The 27,462-nt window shown below is 35.6% G+C and overlaps 1 protein-coding gene across 3 annotated transcripts; it reads right to left on the minus strand.

Annotated features, from left to right (window-relative positions):
- Window positions 1–21,932: 21,932 nt before the first annotated feature.
- Window positions 21,933–24,786, minus strand: LOC108227010 (late embryogenesis abundant protein Dc3-like). 3 transcript variants are annotated; one of them, XM_064078958.1, is made up of 7 exons: window positions 24,676–24,692; window positions 24,290–24,541; window positions 23,994–24,051; window positions 23,808–23,922; window positions 23,647–23,718; window positions 22,478–22,503; window positions 21,933–22,255 (listed from the first exon to the last, which is right to left on the minus strand). In XM_064078958.1, the coding sequence occupies exons 4-7, from the start codon at window positions 23,884–23,886 to the stop codon at window positions 22,031–22,033; spliced, it is 402 nt and encodes a 133-aa protein (XP_063935028.1). In that variant the 5' UTR covers window positions 23,887–23,922; window positions 23,994–24,051; window positions 24,290–24,541; window positions 24,676–24,692; the 3' UTR covers window positions 21,933–22,030. The 3 variants fall into 3 exon arrangements, 1 of the variants encoding a protein (XP_063935028.1); XR_001807776.2 differs by lacking the exons at window positions 21,933–22,255; window positions 22,478–22,503 and adding an exon at window positions 23,200–23,556 and having other exon boundaries at window positions 24,676–24,786; XR_010284114.1 differs by lacking the exons at window positions 21,933–22,255; window positions 22,478–22,503 and adding an exon at window positions 23,200–23,539 and having other exon boundaries at window positions 24,676–24,690.
- Between the last annotated feature and the right edge of the window lie 2,676 nt (window positions 24,787–27,462).

Below are 27,462 nucleotides of genomic sequence, written 5' to 3' on the forward strand. Positions count from 1 at the left end.
TAGATTCACTTGGGTACTATTCTTGCGTACTAAAGATTGTGCTTTTAGTGAATTTGAGAAACTAATCAAGTTGCTTGAGAACAAACTAGATACAAGACTTGTAGGTATTCGAAGTGATCATGGTGGGGAATTCCAAAAAGACTTCATTACTTATTGTGAAGAAAGAGGAATCTCTCATGAGTTCTCAGCACCTCGTACACCTCAGCAAAATGGAGTTGTAGAGCGTAAGAACAGGTCCTTACAAGAAACAGCTAGGACACTGCTGCAGGAGAGCAAGCTGCCAAGAAGCTTTTGGGCAGAAGCTGTCAACACAGCATGCTATGTTCTTAACAGAGTGCTTATCAGGCCAATTCTCAACAAGACTCCTTATGAATTGCTAAGGAAAAAGAAGCCTAACATCAGCTACTTCAAAGTCTTTGGATCTAAGTGCTTCGTACTCAAAACCATTGATAGGGATGGTAAATTCGACTCTAAATCTTATGAAGCTATATTCTTGGGTTATTCTTTAACAAGTCGTGCTTATAGAGTGTATAATCTTGCTAAACATACTGTTGAAGAGTCTATTGATGTTTCATTTCAAGAGTCTACTGATGATCTTGCAAGGGATGAGGAAGAATGTGCAGGTACAGGTACTAGCAGCAAGCTGACAGTGCAGGAAACTGGAAATCAGCAAGCTGACAAGTCAACTGCCACAACTTCAGAAAGCAATAAAGCTACTGAAACTACTCCATCTCTTGAAGAAACTTTGGATAAGATGTCTAAGCTCACATTGGATGAATCCAGAGGTCAAACTTCATCAGCAAGCCAAAATGTTGTTGATCAGACTCCTCCTAGGCAGACTACAAGGAATGAAGAGGTCATAGCTCAACATAATCTACCAAAATCAACTAGAACAGTGAAGAATCATCCACCTCAGTTGATCATTGGAGATAAATCAGCTGGAATCAAGACAAGGAAAGCTCAAGCCAACATTTGTGCTTATGCTGCCTTCATAGCTCAAGAGGAACCAAAGAATGTTCAAGAAGCTTTACAAGATGAAAATTGGATCATGGCAATGCAAGAAGAACTCAACCAATTTGAAAGATGTGATGTTTGGGAACTTGTAGATCCACCAGAGGATGCTTCAATTGTTGGAACCAAATGGGTGTTCAAGAATAAAGTTGATGAATTTGGTACTATCACTCGGAATAAAGCTAGACTTGTTGCACAAGGATACAATCAGCAAGAAGGGATTGATTTTGATCAAACATATGCTCCGGTTGCAAGATTGGAATCTATTAGGATGCTGTTATCATTTGCATGCTACAAGAAGTTCAAGCTACATCAAATGGACGTCAAAAGTGCATTTTTAAATGGATATCTCAAGGAAGAAGTCTATGTCAAGCAACCACCAGGATTCGAGGATGAAAAGTATCCCAACCGTGTCTACAAGCTCAAGAAGGCACTATATGGGTTAAGGCAAGCACCTCGGTCATGGTATGAAAGGTTAAGTGAATTCTTGATCAAAAATGGTTTTATTAGAGGTAAAATTGATCCTACTTTGTTTACTATCTTTAAAGGTCAAGATATATTAGTTGTTCAAATATATGTAGATGATATTATATTTGGGTCTACTAATGATTCTTTGTGTAAGTGGTTTTCAAAGTGCATGCATAGTGAGTTTGACATGAGCATGATGGGAGAGCTCAATTATTTCTTGGGGCTCCAAATTAAGCAAACTCCAGAAGGAATTTATGTGCATCAATCCAAATATATCAAGAATCTACTCAAAAGATTTGGATATGAGAATATCAAGGCGAAATCAACACCGATGAACGTTGTCAGCAAGCTGACAGCAGATGAAAATGGTAAAGATGTTGATATTCGAATGTATAGAGGTATGATTGGTAGTTTACTTTATCTTACAGCCTCTAGACCTGATATTATGTATAGTGTTTGTGTTTGTGCTAGATTTCAAGCAAAACCAAAGGATTCTCACTTACAAGCTGTTAAAAGAATATTTAAATATTTAAGTGGAACCATTACTTTGGGCTTATTCTATCCTATCACAAATGCTTTTGATCTTGTTGGGTATAGTGATGCAGATTATGCAGGTAGTCAAACTGATAGAAAAAGTACAAGTGGTGTTTGTGCATTTTTGGGTCAAAGCTTAGTTTCTTGGTTAAGCAAGAAGCAAACTTCAGTTGCTCTATCTACGGCTGAGGGGGAGTATTTAGCAGCTGGTAGCTGTTGCTCTCAAATGCTATGGATGAGACAACAATTGAAGGACTTTGGAATCAAATGCAAGCAAACTCCTATCTTTTGTGACAACACAAGTACAATCAACATTTCAGAAAATCCAGTAAATCATTCAAGGACAAAGCATATTGATGTTCGACATCATTTTCTGAGAGACAATGTTGCAAAGGGTGCTGTCAAGTTAATATTTGTGGCTACAGCAGATCAGCTAGCTGACATCTTCACAAAACCTCTTCCTGAAGAACGGTATGTCGTGCTGAGAAGGGAATTGGGTATGTGTGATGTGCAGTCAGCAGGCTCTTAAGCATGGTCCGGGTACTATCAGCTTACTCCTAGCATTTTATATAATTTTTATTTATTTTGCATGCCGGTCAGTTTAAGTGTTAATTTGAAATCTGTGCTCTTAAATGATATTGCCGTTGTGTGTTTCGAAAGTTGAAATTTTCTGTTGAATTTTGATACGTGATTATGTGCTTATCTGTGTAATTTATGATAAGGTTTCAAATTCAAATTACGTCAAATGGATATATATATGTGATAAGAGATAAGTAGTGTTAACATCTTTTAACTCATTCGGTTTATAATAGATTAACATGAATTATTTTAGGAATATCACTTCGTTTAATTTTATTCCTAAAACTACTCCCCTGATAATTGTTAAAAGAGTTTTGAAATATCTACTCACTCCACGCCTCTTCAACTACATATACAACCCCCCCCGAGACGCTAGGGTTTTAAACCATTTTCTCAGAAAAGCTTTCGTAATCACAATAGCAACTATCGGTTTACGGGTCGCAATGAGGAAGAAGACAAGGGCGAACTTGAAGGCTCACACTCCTCAGCCATCTTCTATTTCTCAGAAGCGCAAGCTAATTGATGAGGACGATGAAGAGTTCGTGACGGTTGAGAGCGGTGATGAACTTTCTGGTGTTAATCGCGATGAGATTGGGGTTGAGTCAACTCAGAAAAAGCCTAAATCGGAGATGTTGGCTGTTCGAGGGCTTGCAGGCCGAAAGGTCATCTTGGGTAAGCCTCTCTCTGGAAAAACTTTTTACTCTTGCGGTGTTGTTAAGTTGTTTGAGGATTTAGGTTTTCAATCGTTCTTGGTTGATTTACCTAAGATATGTTATCCTGCTTTGGTTCGAGAGTTTTATGCGAATCTTCAACTAGTTGGGTCGGATCAGTATGTGTCGTTTGTTTCGGATGTCAAAATCTGCTTGTCCTCTATGTTTTTGGGTGCTATTTTAAAAATTCCACCATCTACTGTGTCTATCCATACTAAGAGAGGTCCTAAAGATGTCGAGGGTTTTTCTCACAACGACCAGTTGAAATTGATAACTGGGTCTGAGAATGTTTCTGATACTATGTTTCCTTCCACTACACAATTACTTCCACTTGCTCAAGCACTTTTTAAACTATCTATTGAGAATGTTAGCCCTAGGCTTGGTACTAGGTCTAATCTGTCCTCACAAGATATTGTGGTTGTTTCAATGATAATGGCTGGTAGGAAATTTGATCTACCTGATTTGATTCTGAAAAATATGATGGATTCTGTGGAGGGTAAGTCTTCTGGTGGCTTACCTTATGGTTTGTTGTTGACAAGAGTGTTTGAATGGTTTGGAGTGTCATTTGTTGATGAGGACACTATTTCTGCTAAAGAATTTTTGGATGCTAAGTTTTTGGCTCAGTCCAATTTGAAGCTGGACAAGGATGGGAATTTGGTTGTTGTTGAAATTCCTCCACCTCCACAACCTGCACAGTCTGTTAATGTGGTTGATCTGGGAATTTCTGCTCAAGAAATTCAAGAATACATGGATGAGCTTCGAGCAAATCACAAGGAGGTGATGGATGGCCAGAAGCAGTTAACTGAGAAGATGGTTGAGTTGAATTCTCAGTTTGCTTTCTGGAAGGACATGATGTTTGGGGCTAGAACTTCAACTGCTTCAGAGAAATGCAGTTCTGGAAGCTTTGCTTATGAACTCTGCAAGCGGATGTATGGCTCTGGGGGTTCATCTGATGTGAAGGCAACTTTCACTTCAGAAGATGATGTTAAAGACAGTCCAAGGCCAAGGTCAGCATTGGATGCACTGAAGGAAGCAGCTGGAACGGATTCTAAGTATGCTGCTGCTGGGAATGCACTGGTGGCTGAAAATCTGATTGCTGCCGAGCTTGCCAAGAAGTTTGCCAAGGACAAGGATGATCAGGACAAGGCTGGAACTTGATTTTCTCACCTTTTTAATGATTAAGGGGGAGGAAATTAGGAAAATAAGACTTTTACTTAAGTTTGTGTTATCTACATTATTGGCTCTAAGTTTATTTGCTCTAAGACTAAGTTTTGTTGGTTGGTTTGGATTTAAATTTGCTGGTCTCAGGTGGTTTATCCTGAGTTAACTTGGTTTTGTTTGGATAATTTTGTTGGATACCAGGTGGTTTATCCTGGTTAGGATTATTTGGAATATCTATGCAAGTTGCTTTGATTAATTGTTTCTGTGATTAGTTAATATTGCATGCATATTTGTGAATTAGATATTTGTTAGATTTTATTCTCTGTGATAATTGTGAAAGTTTAGTGATATTAGATTGCTATATTTAGGGGGAGTTTATTACTTTTCCTAATATAGTGTAATCATCAAAAAGGGGGAGATTGATACTCTCAAGGTTTTGATGATGACACTAACAGCAAGCTAATAACATGAAACTGATATGTGTAAGCATGCTATCAAAGGTTGTTTATGCGGACTAACAGCATTTCAGGATGTTAGCATGATTATAGCTGTCAGCAAGCTTACAGGAATATTTTCAAGCTATCAGCAGGCTTACAGCGTGAACAGAGAAACAATCGGATAAAGATCAAAGTCTATTTTCAAGGAGATTTAATAGGAAACGACTTTGTAAGGATTCTAATATTTGTATATATCTTATATAAATATTAGAGCTCAGTTTTATAAAGAGTTTTATTCAAAAACGTTTTCCTAACAAATAGGAGATTTTATTTCAAAGAATCTTATCTTTAACAAACTTCTATTTTGTTTTCAAACGGATTTTATTTAAATTCTTTACTGAGATGTTTTCAAACGATTTTATCTTTTACTCAGTAATCTTACTTCATTCAAACGTTCATCATTCAATTCAAATTTAAACGTGAGGTTGTTACCAAGATCGTTGGGAAGTTTGTTGGATTATGACCGTTGGTATGATGTATATAAATTTGTGTGTGCTTTCATTTTCGAGAGAGAACAAGGAGAACACACCAAGCTTTCTGAAATACAACTCTTTACATTGCTAAATCTTTCTTTGAGCTCTAGTACTTATATTTGCATATATATCTATATTGAGAGTTCATAGTTTCGGTTGTATTACACTTATTCATTGTATTGTTCAAGGTGTAATGTTTTGTTGCTGTGTATCCAGCTTGTGAAACAAGGGAACAAGGGAACTAGTTAGCTAGAAGAATATACTTGGGAAGTATAGGTCTTGGTAGGCTTTTGGTTCGTGGTTCAGGGGTTTCAGCAGGCTGATAACAGGAACAAGGGAGAAAGGGAGTTATATTATTGAATCTTGTAATCGTTGACATTATTGATTAATAATATAATCTCTTACCAGTTGGTAGGGGACCAGGACGTAGACCATTAGGGTTAGGGGTCGAACCTGGCTAAAATTCTTGGTGTTGCTAGCATACTGCTTTACATTATCTGCATTGCATTTATCTTATTAGCAGGCTAACAGTGTACTCTGAAAATTTACAGCAGGCTGTCTTTGACAGTATAAATATTCGGTAACATTAAAAATCGGTCATATTAGCCATAACACCTATTCACCCCCCCTCTAGGTGTGTAATTTCATACTTTATAAGAGTTTTGAAATGCGTACCAACAGTGCATGTAAACTATCACGGGGCACGGAGGAAGTATACAACAAGATTAATACAGTTCTTGTTTTGATGATAATAAAGATTTTTTTGTGAAAATTTTATATTTATATAATAATTTTTAGTATCACATATTTAATAATTATTTGATACTATTTGTTTACAGAAATAAGATGATTATTTTTATTTTCTTTAAAAATATACATCGATGTGCTTTTTATTATAACTCAAATACTTCCCGTATATTATGATTGTTCTTATACGAGCATCTACAATGACGTTAAGTTATAATTCTAATGATTGGTTAAACTGGACATTTAGGATATTATGTAAAATTTGTTGAATCTGTGAGACAGGTTATAATGATTGGCTAAATTGGACTTGTAGAATATTATGTAAAATTTGTTGTAAGACATTTTGCTTCGATGATATTGACTATATTGATTGGCTATAATTTAAAAATAATATGTTATTAATATTTTAGATTGTTATAAATACAATATATCACTTTAATATGCTAATAAGTGATGTGTAATTTTCTCACAGATTTCTTGCAGGCTTATAGTATATCGACAAATATAGTCATCTTTAAGAGATTGACTATAATTATAGACAAAGGGTAAGTATGGTTAGAGTTTGATTATTTTTTTTGAAGAGACTGGTTATATTTTCTAATTTTGGTATGTTAACTAAGTTTTTAGTTAAGAACTCTTCATGGTTGGAAATACTCTCAGCTTGTAAATTTGTGTAAACGATTACAATAGTTTTAAATGTTATCGAGATAGATCTAAACCATGAACTTTCTGGAAAGTTGGCATTTCATATATCGTGATTAACAATCAAACTAAGATCGAAAACGGTATTTTGGAGAAAAATTCACATTCAAATAATCAGTCACGATTAAACGATTTAAATCAAGGCATTTTCGAAAGTCGATTTAAGTGACACTTAACTTTTTAAACACTTATTCATTAAGGGTTATTTAAAGATGATTAAAAGTACTTTCATACTAATAATACTTGTTCAACTTTTATAATCAAACCCCTTATATCTCTATAAAATGTGAAAAGGGATTTCCTAACAAATTCTCGAATTTCCTCAAACCATTAAATTGACTACGAGTATGCACCCATCAAAGGTTTTCATCACTTAAACTTATTTAAACTTCAAATCTTTGAAAGAGATTTTGAGCGTAAATACCTTGGTTTCAAAGATTTCAGATCTTCCCCAGTCACGTTTTGAAATGATAATCGATCATCAAAGTACTCGTTGGGAGATCCAACTCTTGATTTCTCGAGGTCTAGTAAATCCTCAAGGGTAAAGGAATCAGACATTGGTTAAGATCTGTGATCAAGCTCTATACCTGGGAAATCGGATTTAAATCCATTTCTAGACTATAAATCTATGTACCTATCAACAAGTATCATACTTGAGAAATTAAATTATCTTCCATTCCAAGCCAATAGATAGCGTAATCCGTCAACGAGTTCTAGACTTGGGGAACTAGATTTGTTCTGTTTCAACTCGAAAGGTATAGTATCTATTAACAAACTAGTATTGATGCCCGCGTTGCAGGGCTTTCAAATTAAAAAAAAATCTAACACATAAAGGAAATTATACATATTCGAATAATGTTATTTAGACCAAACACAAAACATTGTAATGTAGATAGTGAAAATTACATGATGGACTACAACTGTTATGAAATAGTAATGTCAAAAGTTAACAGTTCATAGCGTTGGAAAAGTTTTAATATGTGATGCGTAATTGTCTCATGCTTCCTCAATCCTTGGTGATGGTTGATGATTCTGGGTTAAGATCAGAAGGTTGATGAAAGGTTGATGTTGTTGCTTGTGTGTCTTCTGTTGTGGTCTGTTGCTGCTCTTGTTTTGTGGCCTCAATCCTGAATCCGTTGCATACATTTGTTGCCCTGTAGAATGCATTATGGTTCCCAATGTTAGCTGTTGTTATTTCCAGTTTGAAAATGAATTGCCTGCTAGATTCTTGAGGCATTATGGGAATGAAAGGCACATGTTTAGCCTATTTGTATTTAAGAGTATCAACTCAACTCTGATAAGAAAGCAAGTAAATAGCAAGTACTGTTATCCGGAATCCGTACGAAGAACGTCAAATAATTTATTGAAGATTTTATGTCAGAAGAATTTCAGGATGCTGTTGCAAACCACTGGAAGAAGCTCATTAATATGATCAAGCCTCAGTGTACAAATAATCTTTTGTAGCACGTCCAGAAGATCAGAAGGTATAAGGTTTAAATACTTTATTTATTCAGAAGATTCCATGTTGTGTCAACAAATGAAGAAGAACTAAGCAGACGAAGAATCGACGAACAAGCCACCGCCTAATTGTTTAATTGACAAGGAATATTTAATTCAGCTAGTTACAGATGAACCAGACAGTACATTTGTGTATCAGCTCATCCGGTTAAATATTCTGAGTCAAGAGAAGGTGGTCGTTCAATCAAGTCGAAGATCATAATTGTTTAAAGAAGACTGAAGACTCTGCTGAAGAAGAAAAAGGATAATTAATTTTCTAATTAATTATTTCACTTCTCAAAATAATTATATTGGATGTGTAATTTATTTATTAAATTAATTCTATCTCGAATTAATTTAATTTATGAATTTATGCATTTAAAATAATTAAGTGAATATTAATTGGTTAATTAATTAAAGGGAAAATGGATTGTCTACTTGAAATACACAAGGAAAGACAATCTATTTGATTGTCTAGTTGAACAAGAAGGAAAGACAATCTAATTGATTGTCTAAGTGTTAAACTACAAGGAAAGACAATCCAAGGCATTGTCTTGCTAAAACAAGCAAGGTAAGACAATCCAATGGATTGTCTTGCTGTTTTTAAGCAAGGTAAGACAATCCAAAGGATTGTCTTACCGCCTGTTGCCTTCTCACAATGCGGCAAGACAATCTCCCAGATTGTCTTACCGCTTTTCTCCTCTTCCTTTACACGGCAAGACAATCTCTCAGATTGTCTTACCGCCTATTGACATTGTCTTACCGATTGTAGAACAGTAAGACAATCTCCCAGATTGTCTTACCGCACTTCTCAATTGTCTTACCGACCCCTAGATTGTCTTTGCCACCATTGTCTTACTAGTTCAAGGGTTTTGCCTATAAATATGGCTCTCCCCCCTTCATTTATTCTTGTTCAAAGTATTGTAAAGCTTTCAAGTTGTGCTAAACTTGCAATTCGTTAAATCCGCAGTTTACTGTGCTTTGATCATTCGATTGTTTTGTTCCGCTGAGTTAGAATACTTTCTGTCAAATTTATTCTACGAACTAGTGGACATTAAAACGAACCATATTAATTATATAACGACTTTCACATTGTTATATTAATTAATCTTAATCTGATTAACAAGTTACATTCCAATCAGATTTATTCCGTCGCGATTATTTTTAAGTGACGATTGTATTCAACCCCCCCTTCTACAATCGTTACAGGACCTAACAATTGGCATCAGAGCGGTTGATACCATTTTACCGTATCAGATCCTATACACACTCTGTAACGTCCAAATATTTTTATTCGAATTAATTTTATTCCAAAAATTAATTTTGATTAAAAATATTTTTCTTTCAAAAATCCAAATCTCTTCCAAACACTATTCACTTCAAATTTAAATATTTTTAATTCGAATTAATTTTTTTTTTAAAAAAAATTAATTTTGATTTAAAATATTTTTCTTTCAAAAATCCAAATCTCTTCCAAACACTATTCACTTCAAATTTAAATATTTTTTAATTCGAATTAATTTTTTTTTTAAAAAAATTAATTTTAATTTAAAATATTTTTCTTTCAAAAATCCATTTCTCATCCAAACACTATTCTTTTTAAATCTCTAAACATGAGTACACAAAAGATTAGTAGCATTAAAATCCCACCGTTCAGCAAAGAACACTTTGGCCTATGGAAAAGGCACATGTTACTATTCCTCCGCACTGCGAACAGAAAATACATCGGGATTCTGAACAAAGGTGTTTCTACTCCGATGAACGTCATATTAGCACACGAAGAAGATGGTGTGTTAATACCTCATCAGACAATTCCGAAAGAACTTTCTGAGTACACAGATGAAGAGAGTGAACAGATGAACCTAGATGATGCTCTTCAACTGATCTTAGTTGAATCCCTAGATCCAGTTATGTACAATGCTGTTGTTAATTGTACGAACGCGAAGCAAATCTGGGACACTCTAGAAATTATAAATGAAGGCTCAGAAGAAGTTAGGGAAAACAAGAAAGAGATACTGATGGCTCAGTATGAACAGTTTGGTTCCAATCCCGGAGAAGGGATTTCAGAAGTATTTATCAGACTCAATAATCTGATTAATAACTTGAATCTGAATGGGAAATACTACGACAAGAAAGAGGTCAACATGAAGTTTCTCTTAACCCTTCCCGAACATCTGGAACACAGGATCACTGCCATCAGGGAAAGCAGAGATCTGAATGAGATTTCTCTGGAAAGACTCTACGGAGTTTTGAAAACTTATGAACTGGAGCAAGTTCAGAGTAAACAGAGATATGGCTGGGGTAAAACACAGAACCATTCGAGAGCTCTAGTTGTTGAGTCACCTGTACCGGAAGAAAAGAAGGATGTTGTTGTTCCTTCTAAGACCACTCAGGAATTTGTTGTACCTGAGATGGGTCAGACTGCTTCTTCCAGTGGTGACGAAGAGTTCTATACAATGGAAGAGCTAGAACAGTTAGAAGATCAATCTCTATCACTGTTTGCCAAGAAATTTGGAAACATGAGATTCAAGAAGAACCCCTCCTACAAGTACAAACCTACTTCCAACAGGTTTCAAAAAGGAGGTTACTCATCTTCTACAAGCAAAGGAGGATACAAGACTGGGATGGTGGATAGAAGCAAGTTCAAATGCTTCAACTGTGGTGAACCTGGACACTTTGCAACCGAATGCAAACAGCCCAAGGTTCAAGGAAAGAGAAAAGATTCGTACGACGAGCTGAAGCAGAAGTATGATGCACTAGTAAGAAAGCATCAGGGTGCTTCTGGAAATCAAAGTTTCAAAAGCAAGTCTTATCTGGCAGAAGGGAAAAGCTGGGATGATATAGACAGTGATGAAGAAGAGCAGATAGGGAATGTTGCTCTCATGGCTAATGCTGGATCATCTTCACCTCCTCCTGCTGGAAGCTTTCAGGTAGATCCTACATGCCCTAAACTTTTTATGCAATTAGGACTTGAAAGAGATGATGCTATTAAAAAGATGAAAGCTGCCAATCTTAAAATTAATACGTTAGTCTTAGAAATTCATGCTTATAAGATGAATGAGATGAAAGTATTAAAACCTAAAATAGAACAACTGACTATGGATTTAGGATTACAATGTGCTAAAGTCAGAGTTCTAGAGAAAGGTGAGATTGCTTTAAAACTTCAGCTAGACGAAGAGAAAGTGAAATGTAAAGCCTTTAAGGATGCCTCCACTATAGTCAAGGAGCTCAATGATAAACAAGAGATCAAGAGAACTGTTGGAATAGGTTTTGACTATAACAAATCTGTAGGTAAGGCTAGTAACATTACTCCCTTTAAGAAGAGTGCTGAGGAGAGAGGGATTCCTTTTGTTTTGAAAGATTCCCCTCAACCTTTGTTTAAATCCTCAGTAGCTGAACCTCTGTTAGAAACTCCTGTTGTCATTAGATATGAACTCAAACAGGAAGATCTTAAAATGAAAGAGAGTAATGAGACTAGAGATGAGATCCTGACATCACTGAAACCAATCAAAGTGAAAGGCATTGTTAGGTTGCCTAAAGCTGGTTTAGGTGTCAACTCTGAGAGAACTAAATTCAACAAGCCTAATAACTTTGTGAACAGTAAGAACAGAGACAATAGATGTCATTCTACTGAGAACTTTAAATCTGTTAACAAGGTTAGAGTAGAATCTATTGATGTTCCTACTACTATGACTGATATGCCTGTTGCTCCTGTTTTTGATGCATGTCATAAATGTTGTGGTGTTGATAACTGTATGCTTTGTGCTTTCAATACTATGTCTGCTTATTTTAGAAATTTGCATGCTAAAAATGAAAACACATCACCTAGACAACACACAAACAATAAGCATGCTAGATCAAAGACTGCTAGTCCTTCTCATGTGAGAAAGGAAACTTATGTTCCAAAGCCTAAAACCAAGGTTTATAAGGCTGTTGTTAAGGAAGTAAGTTCAGTCAAGAGTGAGCCAAATATCAGTCCAAGAGGCTCTGTTGTATTACCTGATAGAAATCAATTCTTCAAGTCTGCTGGACCCAATCAAGTGTGGGTCCCAAAGAATGTCTAATCAAGTTGTCTTGTGCAGGGTGCCAGTGGAATTGTTCGTGTTACCTGGGTGCTTGACAGTGGAGCGTCAATGCACATGACTGGCAATAGATCCCTGCTAGAAGACATAAGAGAAGGAGCTGGCCCAACAGTCAGTTTTGCTGATAATAGCAAAGGTCGTACTGTGGGATATGGCAAGTACAAAATTGGAAGAATCATCATAGAGGATGTTGCTTTAGTTGAAGGACTTCAACATAATCTCCTTAGTGTCAGTCAGTTCTGTGACAAAGGATATTATGTTCACTTTGAAAAGGAGATATGTATCATCAAACATATCAAGGATAAGCGTCCTTCACTATGTGGCGTAAGGAAAGGCAATATATACGTAGCTGATTTGTCTTCAGGACCAGGAAACGAAGTTCACTGTTTCTACGCTAAAGCGTCTGCTGAAGATAGTTGGTTATGGCATAAGAAGCTCTCACACCTCAACTTCAAAACCATGAACTCTCTAGTCAAGAGAGATCTAGTGAGAGGTTTGCCTTCCCTGGAATTCTCAACTGATGATCTCTGTGAAGCTTGTCAGAAAGGAAAAGCGAATAGAGCATCTCACAAAGGCAAGACCATCAATACCATTACTGATACACTTCATTTACTGCATATGGATTTGTTTGGCCCCGTAAATGTTGCATCAATTGATGGAGGAAGATATGCCTTGGTTATTGTGGATGACTTCTCGAAATTTACTTGGGTTTACTTCCTTGCTGCTAAGGATGAAACTCCGTTGACAGTGATTGATCATATAAAGTTAGTTGAATTGGATAAGGGTGTGCCAGTGAAAGCTGTAAGGTCAGATAATGGCACGGAATTCAAGAATCAAACTCTAATCAACTTTTACTCTGAAAAGGGAATTAGAAGGCAGTATTCAGCACCAAGGACTCCACAGCAGAATGGAGTCGTCGAAAGAAAGAATCGTACATTGATTGAAGCTGCAAGAACAATGATTGCTGAAGCAAAGCTTCCTCTGTACTTTTGGGCTGAAGCTGTGTCTACTGCCTGTTATACCCAGAATAGAACTTTGATCAACAAGGATCATATGAAAACTCCATTTCATCTGTATAACAACAAGAAACCTTATGTCAAACATCTTCATGTCTTTGGAGCCAAGTGTTATGTTCTCAAGGATGGTGAAGAGAACTTGAACAAGTTTGAGCCAAAGGCATCTGAAGCAATTTTTGTTGGTTATACAAATAATGCTTATAGAGTTTTTGTAATTGATACTCTGTCAGTGAAAGTTAGTGTCAATGTAACATTTGATGACACTAAACTTCCAAGTATACAATCTGCTGATCCATCTGAATATCTGAAGTTTGACAACTATCCAGATTCTGATTCAGATGATGATGTGCCACCTGAGGTTGCAACAGGTGATGACATCAATAATGATAATGATCCAGGCAATGGTGGAGGAAATGGCAATAATGCTGGAGATTCCACTGATGCTAGTGGTGGATCATCAAGTCAACCTGGCAACAACTCAGGGGGAGCTGGTGGATCAACTAGTCATACACATCAGCTTACTGACAATACAGCTGAATCATCTAGGACACAACTTCCAAGGGAAAGGATTTGGAGCAGAGATCATCCCTTTGATCTTATAATTGGTGATCCTGATGTTGGTGTAAGAACTAGAAGTGCTACGACAAATGAATGTCTATTCTCTGGTTTTCTATCACAATTAGAACCAAAGAAAATAGATGAAGCACTTGATGATCCTGATTGGGTTCTTGCCATGCAAGAAGAACTCAATCAATTTGAGAGACAAGAAGTCTGGGCCCTGGTTCCAAGGCCAAAAGGAAAGTCTACAATTGGAGCTAGATGGGTCTTCCGTAACAAGTTAGATGGTGATGGCATTGTTGTAAGAAACAAGGCCAGACTGGTCGCAAAGGGTTATTCTCAAGAAGAAGGAATTGATTACGATGAAACTTACGCTCCAGTTGCTCGTCTTGAAGCCATCAGAATATTCCTTGCATTTGCTGCACATTCCAACTTCAAAGTTTATCAGATGGATGTGAAGAGTGCATTTCTGAATAGAAAGCTAGAAGAAGAAGTATATCTGGAACAGCCCCCTGGCTTTGAAAATCCAGAATTTGCTGATTTTGTTTACTTCTTATTCAAAGCTGTCTATGGACTCAAGCAGTCACCAAGGACATGGTATGACACTCTCTCTGAGTTTTTAATTGAAAACAATTTCACTAGAGGTGTCATAGACAAAACTCTCTTTTACAAATTGCATGATAATAATATGATATTTGTTCAAATATATGTTGATGATATTATATTTGGTTCTACTAACGATAACTTGTGCAAGAGGTTTGCTAAGTTAATGCAGAGCAATTATGAAATGAGTATGATGGGTGAGCTGTCCTACTTTCTTGGTCTTCAAGTAAGCCAAAAGGAAGATGGCATCTTCATTTGCCAGTCAAAGTATGTCAGAGATCTTCTGCGAAAGTACAATCTAGAAGACTCTTCTCCGGCAAAGACACCCATGGCCACTGCCACAAAGCTTGACCAGGATAAATCTGGTAAGAAAGTTGATATCTCAAGCTATCGAGGTATGATTGGCTCTTTACTCTATCTCACTGCTAGTAGACCAGATATTATGTTTGCAACATGTTTGTGTGCTAGGTTCCAAGCTGATCCTAAAGAATCACATCTTATAGCCGTCAAAAGAATCTTTAGATATCTTAAGGGTACACCTGGTTTAGGTATTTGGTACCCTAAGAATACTGGTTTTGACTTAACCGGCTATACAGATTCTGATTATGCAGGATGCAGGATTGATAGGAAAAGTACGTCTGGAAGCTGTCAATTTCTAGGACGTCGGTTGGTTTCCTGGTATAGCAAGAAGCAGCATTCAGTGTCTACTTCTACTGCTGAAGCTGAGTACATAGCTGCTGGAAGCTGCTGTGCTCAGATACTGTGGATCAGAAACCAATTGAATGATTATGGGATTTCTGTCGACAAAATTCCAATATTTTGTGACAACACAAGTGCCATAGCCATTTCCAACAATCCGGTTCAACATTCCAGAACCAAGCACATAGATATCAGGTATCATTTTATTCGAGAACATGTCATGAATGGTACAGTGGTGTTACATTTTGTACCCACGGCTGATCAAATCGCTGACATCTTCACTAAACCACTTGATGAATCCACTTTCTCTAAGTTGGTTTGTGAACTAGGGATGTTAAATATGACATGATTCTCATTGTATATATTTTTAATATGCTTTATATATTTTTATATAATTTTATGAATTTTCCGTGTATTTATAGGTATTTTATTAGATTTTATATGATTGTCTGTATATTATTTGATAATTATCTGTGTAATTATGCATGTTTATATGTTTACCTGTAATTTTCTAAATGCCTGATTACTCCCCTGTATTATTCTTTAAGCATTTAGATAATTATTTGTATTTATTTTGTATTTTTCAAAATTAATTAAGCATAAATATTTGAATTTAAGGTAATTCATTTTTATGAATTGAAGTTAAGTTCATAAGTATTTATATTTAATTAAAGTTGAATTTTGCAAAATATATGTGTAATATATAATATTGTTTTCATATTAGATTTTTGATTTTAATTGCAAAATAGTTTATCTCCTTAAAGAAATCGAAAATCATATTTTATATATTTATTTCTATTTTAAGTTTGTTGCATGCTTGTAAACTATTTCCGATTGGTATCTATGTTGTGAAACTAATATTGTGAATATTTATGTGATTTGTAAATATTCAAGTAATTGACGGTTGCAATAACTTTGTCGTCCATATCAGGGATAGACATTGGAATTGCTGGTTCTTTATTGAACCAAGTGCCTTCATAGGCATCTGAGGGAAACTTGGACACGTTGCCATCTAAAACGTCCTTGTCTACCCTCCCGGAAGGAACATTTCCGGATCCCCAAAGGGATCTTTCACCCTTGAAGGTGAAAGGCAATCTACTCTGGTAGAGGATTCTTCTAAGGATCAAGTGCCTTAACAGGTATCTGAGGGAAACATAGGTTTCATGCCATTGAAAGGCCTATTGTCTACCCTCCCAGAATCAAACTCTGGATCCTTTAAAGGATTTACTATTCTCTGAAAGTAGTTGGCAACTTGTGGACTATGACTTGGATTTATCCGACGAGTCTAACGAGGACTAGGAATTACGAACTCCTATTGCACCACCAATGACCTTCCATGAGGAGGCAAAGGTGATCTTAATTGCAGGTACATCACACTTTGGAAGCTCAGGATTTGTGTGGAGTGAAACACTTACAGAACTTGTGAGTGACACCTTTACCCATAAACTGAGAGATATTTTGAGTGTCGAGTGATACACCTGCAGAATGTTTTAGTGAGACACCCACTGTTTACCAAATTTAAACCTTATTGTTCAAAGTTTTATCTATGTGGATGCTTACTATGGTCAGTTTTTCAAAACATGTTAAATGAAAACTTTTCTGATTACACTTTCTTTTATGATCAGGAGCTACTTGGCAATGTGCAAGTACATCTGCCGTCAATGGCATCCGGAGGACAATTTGTTCCTCCACTACCTTTGAACCCATCTCAGGGAACATTGGTAGTATATACAGGCACATTTGGAGCTATGAGTGACTCGAGTGATGAAAGGCAAACACCGAGCGATACACATGCACGAGAGGCTAGTGAAACAGCTTTGAGTGTACGTGAGGTGAGTGCACACACTAACACAGCTCTTTTTGAGGAACAGATTGCAAGGTTACAAGCTGAACTTGCAAGAATGATTGCGGAGAATGAAAGGTTAAAAGGTGCACAACTGGTCACCTTAGAGAAGAAAGTAGAGGAGGAGCCATCTAGTACTTACAGGGATGAGCTTAGAGCTGATATCCAGGGTTTAACTGTCGAGATGAGATCCAACCATGAGCTCTATATGTCTAAATTTGATGAAATCGACAGCAAACTGGATCAACTTCTCAGTAACTCCAAGTCTGATGATCCAACCTCCAGAGAGGATCCCTCAACTAAGGGGGAGAATAGAGACAAGGGAGGAGAAGACAAAGGAAACAGCTCCAATCAAAGCAATAAAGGGAACACAAACACCAATACTTCTGATTCTGCACCTGGCAGAGAAACTGAAAAGTCTAAAGGCAAGCAACCCATGCATCAACAGGAAGACAATTATGATGCATTTCCTAAGGAAATGGATGATGATGATGTGTTTGATGCCACTTACTGTCAGAATCAAGAAGATGGTGTATTTGATGAAGCTTATTTGTTCCAGACAGAAGAGGAGGCTGTAGATCTTGAACATGAAGAGTTGGTGAGAAAGTTCAAGATGGAAAATGAAGCTAGGAAGCGAAAGCTCAGGGACTTTCAGAAGCTCCTAGAAGACAAGCTGATTACTGAAGAAGAAATCAAGAAGGAAAAGCAGAAAATCTATGATGCTGCCTGTGTGCAGAAGAATCTTGATATTAAGCACAAAGTTGGTAAGAGTTGGGATATTGCACGGAGAATCATCAATGGACCTCAAAGGGAACCCTTCGACGACAAGAAGTTCATGTCTTTGATCTATGATCTAAGGGAGGTAAACCCTGATGAGGATTTATTTATGCATGCCCTATCTCTTGAACTGTGGTACATTACAGTTGCTGTCAGGAACTTGCTAGATGAATGGGAGCTTATCATTTATACCAGGAGGAACGGAACTTTCAGACTCTCAGTTGAATTCCTAAAGTCATTTACTGTGTTTGAGCTCTGGGTGCTTCGTAACAAAGTCAAAAGAAGCTCTAATTTGAATGAACTCCTTCGAGACAAGCTGATGGAACATGCTGAATTCAATAGTCCTCAGATTGTCAAGAAACCCTATTGTCTGAAGTTCATCAATGACAACATCATATGCACTGTGTATCTAAATGATGAAGCCTTCCCCAAATATCTTGTGAACCAACTGATTCGTGCATCTACTCTCCTACGAACCAAGGGATTTGCTTCTAAAGAAAAGGCTGATGCTGATAGTGTTATCTCTGACTACTGTCTTCGGAATGATATTTCTAAATACACAAGCAAGATGAAGCAAGTCACGAAGACTCAGCCTGCTGACTTTAAGGAGGACCCAGTGGATCTGGAAGTAATGCACCAACTGGCTCTGGCTAACGAAAGGAAGAAACGTGGTGAAGCCACTACTGCAGAAAAGCCATCCAGGGAAGAACCTTCAACTCCTATTCTCCACAGTTCTGATACTGAAGAAGGAGAAGTTGATTTGTAGATTTATATAGGGTATTGTAATATATGTTCTAAATGAACACCCCTTTTGTAATCTACTTATATGTTTGAATCTGGTGAATGTCTAATGAATACCAGAAACTTTTGCTATTTATCTTTCCATGTTTAATCCTTTGTCTTATCAGTTAGTTGAGTTATCCTCTCGATAATTTGCATGTTATGTTAACAAACAAATAGGGGGAGATTGAAAGGCACATGTTTAGCCTATTTGTATTTAAGAGTATCAACTCAACTCTGATAAGAAAGCAAGTAAATAGCAAGTACTGTTATCCGGAATCCGTACGAAGAACGTCAAATAATTTATTGAAGATTTTATGTCAGAAGAATTTCAGGATGCTGTTGCAAACCACTGGAAGAAGCTCATTAATATGATCAAGCCTCAGTGTACAAATAATCTTTTGTAGCACGTCCAGAAGATCAGAAGGTATAAGGTTTAAATACTTTATTTATTCAGAAGATTCCATGTTGTGTCAACAAATGAAGAAGAACTAAGCAGACGAAGAATCGACGAACAAGCCACCGCCTAATTGTTTAATTGACAAGGAATATTTAATTCAGCTAGTTACAGATGAACCAGACAGTACATTTGTGTATCAGCTCATCCGGTTAAATATTCTGAGTCAAGAGAAGGTGGTCGTTCAATCAAGTCGAAGATCATAATTGTTTAAAGAAGACTGAAGACTCTGCTGAAGAAGAAAAAGGATAATTAATTTTCTAATTAATTATTTCACTTCTCAAAATAATTATATTGGATGTGTAATTTATTTATTAAATTAATTCTATCTCGAATTAATTTAATTTATGAATTTATGCATTTAAAATAATTAAGTGAATATTAATTGGTTAATTAATTAAAGGGAAAATGGATTGTCTACTTGAAATACACAAGGAAAGACAATCTATTTGATTGTCTAGTTGAACAAGAAGGAAAGACAATCTAATTGATTGTCTAAGTGTTAAACTACAAGGAAAGACAATCCAAGGCATTGTCTTGCTAAAACAAGCAAGGTAAGACAATCCAATGGATTGTCTTGCTGTTTTTAAGCAAGGTAAGACAATCCAAAGGATTGTCTTACCGCCTGTTGCCTTCTCACAATGCGGCAAGACAATCTCCCAGATTGTCTTACCGCTTTTCTCCTCTTCCTTTACACGGCAAGACAATCTCTCAGATGGTCTTACCGCCTATTGACATTGTCTTACCGATTGTAGAACAGTAAGACAATCTCCCAGATTGTCTTACCGCACTTCTCAATTGTCTTACCGACCCCTAGATTGTCTTTGCCACCATTGTCTTACTAGTTCAAGGGTTTTGCCTATAAATATGGCTCTCCCCCCTTCATTTATTCTTGTTCAAAGTATTGTAAAGCTTTCAAGTTGTGCTAAACTTGCAATTCGTTAAATCCGCAGTTTACTGTGCTTTGATCATTCGATTGTTTTGTTCCGCTGAGTTAGAATACTTTCTGTCAAATTTATTCTACGAACTAGTGGACATTAAAACGAACCATATTAATTATATAACGACTTTCACATTGTTATATTAATTAATCTTAATCTGATTAACAAGTTACATTCCAATCAGATTTATTCCGTCGCGATTATTTTTAAGTGACGATTGTATTCAACCCCCCCTTCTACAATCGTTACAGGACCTAACAGGGAAGTATGCTGAAGTGGGATCCTACAATTAATTTTCATGTATTAGATTTATACTCCCAAATATCATAGTTGTATAGTCAAAGATGTAACCTGAGGTATAATCTCTCGAGCTCTTTTCCCAATCAGGCTTCTTATCTCCCGGTGGCGTTTGAAAGATTTATACACAGATGTAACCTGAAATTAATCATGAATTGGATAATAGAAGAAAAAGTTTGAAAGATATAAATTATGTGTATAATAAAAAAATAGCAGTACCCTTTAAAAGTCAAAACTAAAAGACAGAGCGCTACCAAGCTGAAAGAAGAAACAACAAAATAGTGGAGTCCACATCATTCTATACATAATTATGTATCTGTTTCTGTGAACGTAGCATTATTCTTATACCCGCGATGTTAAGCTTTTACACAATGTTATATATTATGAATATATAAATATATTTTTTAAAAATTTTTGATGGTATGAATTTTGATATATATAAAAAGAATAAGGAACCTAAAATATATTTTAAATAATTTACCTCTACATTTATTTGTGTATTAAACTGTGCATATTAACAGCTAAACACAATAATTTTATGCCTCAAATTATAGTTTTAACTACTTCTCGGCATCGCCTTCGGCGATACCTCGATTTATATCTATTAACACCCATAAATTTTGTGTTTGACATATAATGAAGAAGCAAATAAGAACATAAAAATGGCAGGATCTCCAAAATAAAATGCCAATAAACACGACCCGAAGCCATCAACAGTTATAGATGAATTATCACCTTAGGTAGCATATTATGGTTAAACACCTCATTGATGCATTCCATTAAATATTTTATAAACTCTGTATCAAAATCACACACCTGCATTAAACAATAACAGTTAGGTGCTTAAAATGTACTTTGTCAAGTAATTTTTTCATAGTTAATAAAACTACCATAATAATATTATAACAATATTTTATTAATTATTTGTTTATAAAAAAAATTCGCAACTATAATTTGTTTTGGATGACACATGAAAATATTTACCATCACATGGCTTGTTTTTCCAAATACGTATGTTGCAAATTTATAATACATCATATGGACTTCTGATTTAAAATCAATTTAAGTCTTATTTCTTAATTTCAGTCATTTTTTGACGTGTACATGATTATATATATTTTTTATCTTGAAAGTCGAGAATAGATTCTATATGTTTTAACATATATCTTTCTTCCTTTCAAAAGTTTGGTAGTATTTTTTTATTTACAATTAATAATTTTAATTTTTTTATCTATATAACAATTGTTATAATTTAAAAAACTTTAAAGATAATATTGTTTACTGTTATACTTAAAATAGTTATCATTTTCGTGACAAAAAATAATACTTATAATTGTGTGTCAAATAATCAACCACGTTGTATCAACAAAATAGAAGGCAATTTTAGTAATATAAAATTATATTATAAAAACAAACATATAAATATAATATTTCAATAATAAACAATGATAAAAAAATAAAAAATTCAATCCCTCTATTCATATTGCGCCATGTACAGATTCACCGACAAATTTTGATACTTCTCAAAAATTTTAGGATGTATTAAATTATCTTACAATGTTTACAGACATATAGCAGCTCATTCCTCTCAGAGTCCATCATCCTATTCCTCGTGGAATGAAAGGTTCTCTCAGTCGAAATTCCTTAGCCGCCTGAACCGTCTCGCATGTCATGTCCTTCACCGCGCCTGCCTTGTGCGAAACATAGCTGCTTGTTTGATCCTTGGACTCCACTGTTCGGTCTTTGCCAGATCCAACCATTTCAGAGGCCTTGTCCTTGGCAGCTTGGGCCTTGTCTTTCATTATATCAGCCATCTGTCCATTCTAATTGACCAACATATGTAATGCTATCTAAATTTTACTCCGATTTCACATGCAAAAACAGAAAACTATACCAATTTTTTCAAACTTAAGCTAGGAGTGGTGAAATAATACATAGTAATGTGACTCTCAACCAAGCTACAATTCTTAGCAAGTAATTGCAACAACTATTGAACAATATATCCTCTAACAGTACTGCAGACAATAGAAAGCAATTTGGTTTACCTTGTAACTGAAGTTGTGCTCCTGTCCTGCATCAAGCATATTGCATCGAGAAAATAAGTTTAACAGAGAACTCCAGGCTGAATCAAGAATGTTATAAAATAGGCAAATAAGGTTTTGACATCACGAGCCAAAAGCAATGGACCATCACTGGTTCTCTATCTCAATCCTGCTGAACTTATCACTGAAAATTTATCAAACCTGCTAGCATATAACTTCATTTACTCAGTATTACCCTGGGTAAAGAAGAAATTAGAATGAAATCTGGCAAAACCTCCATCCTTCATTCAGAAACTCCATAATTGTCCTCATCACAATGAAAAGATTGAAATGTATAATAGACGGGGAAAACCAAACTACATGCTCCAGGGTTTCTTGTCGGCTAATTGTATTGCATACTTACGCACACTAAAATCAAAATCCCCTAACAAAAATTCGAGAAAAGGAAATAATTATGGTTAACTAAGCCATAACAGTCTAGCGCAATACAACAAATCCTAACTTCCTAACCCGACTATGCTAAAAGCATATAGGGAGTTAGAAATTAAATCAAATCGAACTACTCGACCTCTATCCTAATATGCACAGGCCTAATTTCACCATCATGTTATCACCAAGAGTATGTCTCCTCATCTCCATAATCATGCTTGGCATAATATATAAACAAAATATTACATTATAATTAAGATCTACTAATATATAACAACATAAACATAAAACACACGTAACCACATAATTATGATTTTTAAGAATATAAATGTCTAAATCATAAGAATTAATAAGCACAATACGAAAAAGTCTTGTGCTTATTAATTCCCTGATAATATAACAAAGCTTAATATAACAAAGCTTAATTCAATACTAAGATTATCAAGTAGTTAATGGAATCTTGTGTGGTCTCTTTAATTTTTCAATTAACGAATTAAATTCTCATATAGCAGAAATAATTTTCCTATGGCATCTGAATCTGCTCTGCTCATAAAATTCTTATGTGAAACACTCCACTCCGCACAACTGGAGATGCCTTGATTAAAAGTCCCAGGACTTGCACGTGCTGGTGGAGTCCTGGTAAAAGAACTCTTCTTCTCAAGGCCACAAACAGACAAAATCGTTCAGTTTAGAATAAAATGAACATTGTGCTTTCACAAAATTAGTGCCACATATATGTGTACCTCCAACTGATAAACTGGAGATGCCTTGATTAACAGTCCCAGGAATTGCATGTGTTGGGTATGATGTATTTGCTAGAATTATATAAATTTGAATTAATTCCATTACATAATTACATAATACAAATTGTTTAAAAATCCAAAAGATAAGAATTTGAAAATACCACTGTTAGGAGGAGATAGCGGAGAAAGAGGATAACTAAATCTATTAGCCGAATTTCCAGAGATATTCTTTCTCTCCATATTTCTTGCGCTTTCTAACACTCTTTTGTTTGTAACCTAGCAGATAGACGAAAATAAACGAATGCAGTTCACAATCTATGTATACCACATATAAACAAAAATTGAACCTTGGATTATATCTTCGGAAGTAAACAACTGCCATAGTCTGGTGGAATCTTGATCATCCTAGCAAATGACAACTAACAGTTAGTACCAACGAAAATAAAAATAAATGAAATGAAATCCAAACATGTCAGAGATAATAACAGAATAAGAAGTTGTCTATTTCATTCAATTACATTTGACATTGTATGATTTTCAAACAATTGAGCAGGTAGAAAGAACATAATGAGTAAATCAGAACTGATCTACACACTAATTTCAAATTCAAATTTGATTTGGTTATAATATTGGAAAGAATTACCAATTGCAGGTGCTGGGTTGTACTTGTAGCCGGCGCAGAAAAATCTTCCTGGAGAAGCCTTGCATTCGCTTCTATGCTCTGCAGCTTCGAGGTAAACAATCTGTGTGTGTAGGTTTTGTGTGCGTGTGAGTGCACGTGGGAAACAATAACGTGGCAGACTGATGTCCACTTATTAGGATGGTAAACGCAAACATGGCATTGTATAGCCTGATGCTACGCTGAAATTGAGCTCGTCATCGGTACTGGAATCACCTGTATATCATTTGATTACAGCATCAAGGTTCCTGCTAGTCTCTATAATTTAATATAAACTATTATTAGGGCAAATAAAATTTAACTAAATGCAAGTGCAACAACTGGAAAACAACTAAAAAAAGTGCAATAACCTTATTGCAATTAAGGTTAAGGTCAACATGACAACATCCCTCTGAGACATCATAACATTCACTGCAGGAAACATAAAACATATAAAAAATTAAGAATATGAAAAACATCAATTAAAATCAGCCAACATAACAGCATATATAATTCTCAAACTCAATCACAGGAACTACCCTCCTTCTCTGCTGCCTCCTCAGGCACATCATAACATAAGATCATAAGTATCCCAGCAGTATTTGGACTTGAGACCATATTTTGTTTATCAACATTAAGACAAAATTCCACCAATACTTATATTTCAGTAGTCGAACCAGCTCTTTCCAGCCAAATTTAGCACTTATTTCTAATATTTGATTATTCTCAAGTACCACTTTCCGAGAGTCTTGTTTTATTGTTAATTTCTTGAGGAAGCTTGTTTTTAGTTTGAAAGGAGAAGCGTGAGTAGCAGCTGTAATAGTCAATATTTAAGATATTTAGGATTATTTAGAAATAATTAAAATCCAAGTTGTAGTGTATGCATGTGGGATGGCAGCAAACATTACATGGCCACGTGCTTAGGATACGTGTCGACGGTAGAGGACATCAGTCTCAGTGGCAGCATTTGCAATTAGAAGCAAGGTGAAGAGTGAATTAAAAGCAGGAGCAAAACACTGTGCAGAAGAGGCAACAACAACTATAATATACATAGATAGATTAGTAAGAAGAGAAATAGGTAATAACTATTAATCTACACACTAATATGAATTTTGAAAATTGAATTGTCAAAACATTATAAAAAGTTAAATGCGTAACTTCTCCAAAAGAAAATATTGTGAATGATAGCAGGTCTATTCGTCTCGCTAGTGTGTAAATATCCAATACCCGATCAAATGCATTATATCAAACTTGTCAAGCTTTCATTTATTTTTCACAATATTAAACCTTAGCCAACAAAATGATCACCCTGGACAAACGTAAAAAGTTATGGTACTAACCTTTGGCGATGCCAGTGATGATTGAAATCCATGTTTACTCGTCCAGAATGTAGTTGCTTCTTCCATTTGCAATGTTTAGATGTTGAGCGAGGATCCTATTGGATGCAAAACCATAAATTAGAAAACATTTTCCCCTTGGTCATTGAGCAACAAAATCCTCTCAGCCTAGCAAGATTTTCATGTCAGTGACGTCTGCAAACACAGTTCGTCCTTAAATTCTAACACTATTAGTTTTCAGTTTCAGAGATATGTAAGTATTAGGTCTGCTTGTATAATAATATTGAAGTTTATCACAAATTTTCTTTCTAGCCAGCATTGTTTGTTCTTTGAAACTTACTGCAAGTTCTATATTTGTGTTACTCTTCACCAGTTCAAATCCTATATTCCTAACCTCTGCAGCAAGCATTGTAAACCTGTAAACATTCAGCATATTTGTCATTGGTTGAACCCTCAACATTCCGCATTCCCACAATCCTATCATCTAACACTCTGTAACCTCGCAGCAATTCAATATTAAGTTTTTAAATTTTTTTTCCAATATCATGCTTGAATAACCAAGTGGACCACTTAAACACAAAAACTACACTCTGGCTATCCGTCAAAACACTCCTCAAGTACACATAAGATAATATTATATGATCTTTCAAATTACGTTCCATAATCCCAGAGTCTATGCAAGTATATAACAAAGATCAGAAAACTCGTGATTTTAGAATAACCCAAAAATCACAATGCATGAATATGCAACTCCATGAATAGGCAATAATCATTATTTTATAATGATCTCAAGAATAATTAATAGGAATATAGATATACCTTGCCCATAATTTCAACAATCAGTGACAGTTTTCTTCTTCTTGTCATATTGCAACTCCATTATAATGTCACAATCATCCAGTGCAAACTTAAGTTCCACACGGAGAATGCAAACTTACTAAACACAAAACGAAAAGTCAGCAACCATGTATAAGAGAAAGAGCTAGAAATGACCAATTTATCATTTTTTTCTCCTTTAGACGAATCATCAAACACCTTGCCAACAAAAATTTAGCCTGCAATTAAAAAACAAAGAAGTTATTAGGAAAGTAAATTGTCCTCACTTACACAAATCATCAAGCATTTTATCAACGAAAATTTAACCTGTAATTAAGAGACAAAGAAATTATTAGGAAATGAGAGAAACGTAAAAGAGAATTAGAGATTACATAAAAGAAGTGAGAAGTGAAGAAGAGAGGGCAGATAACTTGGAGAGAGCATTAGTAAACTTTAATTTCAAATTTGAAATTTGAATTTTAATTGTTAATGAATCAGAAAGTACGGCAGAGACGTACTTGCAGCCGCGGCTGAGGCCTGAGAGTTATCTTCCTGAAGAAGCTGTCTGTATGTAAGGCTGTAAGCACTCTTGGAGCATTAAATGGCCACATGCCGAAGCCAGGTGTCGGTCTGAGAAGCAAGCAAACTCAGTGGCAGAAGCTGTAAATATAAGAAGGTTTGAGGGTGGTTTCAAAGCAGGGGTTAACTACTATGCAGAACAGGCAACAGCAACTATAATATACATAGATAATAGACTTGGGGGACAGAATTGTTGTTCCGTTTCAGGGTATAGACTACTCATGTGGACTCGGAGTCACGAAGAGGCTGGTAGATGTCAGTCCCGTAATATTTAGACCCCATGTGTTGGTCTAGGGGCTTTCCTTAAAAAACATGGAAATTCTATGTGGACCATCCTTTTTACATGTAGATAAAGAAATTTTTTTTGTACGTTGACTGATCATGGGGTACAGTGGTGGTGTGGTAATACTCCAAACTAAAAATCCC

This window comes from Daucus carota, chromosome 6 (assembly GCF_001625215.2).
Source record: "Daucus carota subsp. sativus chromosome 6, DH1 v3.0, whole genome shotgun sequence".
NCBI classification, from domain to species: Eukaryota; Viridiplantae; Streptophyta; class Magnoliopsida; order Apiales; family Apiaceae; genus Daucus; species Daucus carota.

What these genes read in the sequence shown, in the direction of transcription:
- LOC108227010 (XM_064078958.1), bottom strand. Translation starts at nt 23,886, where the DNA reads ATGGAGAGAAAGAATATCTCTGGAAATTCGGCTAATAGATTTAGTTAT. An exon ending in GCTATCTCCTCCTAACAGTG is followed by an intron (nt 23,719 to 23,807) that starts GTATTTTCAAAT and finishes ATATAATTCTAG; the next exon opens with CAAATACATCATACCCAACA. An exon ending in AGCACAACTTCAGTTACAAG is followed by an intron (nt 22,256 to 22,477) that starts GTAAACCAAATT and finishes TTGGTCAATTAG; the next exon opens with AATGGACAGATGGCTGATAT.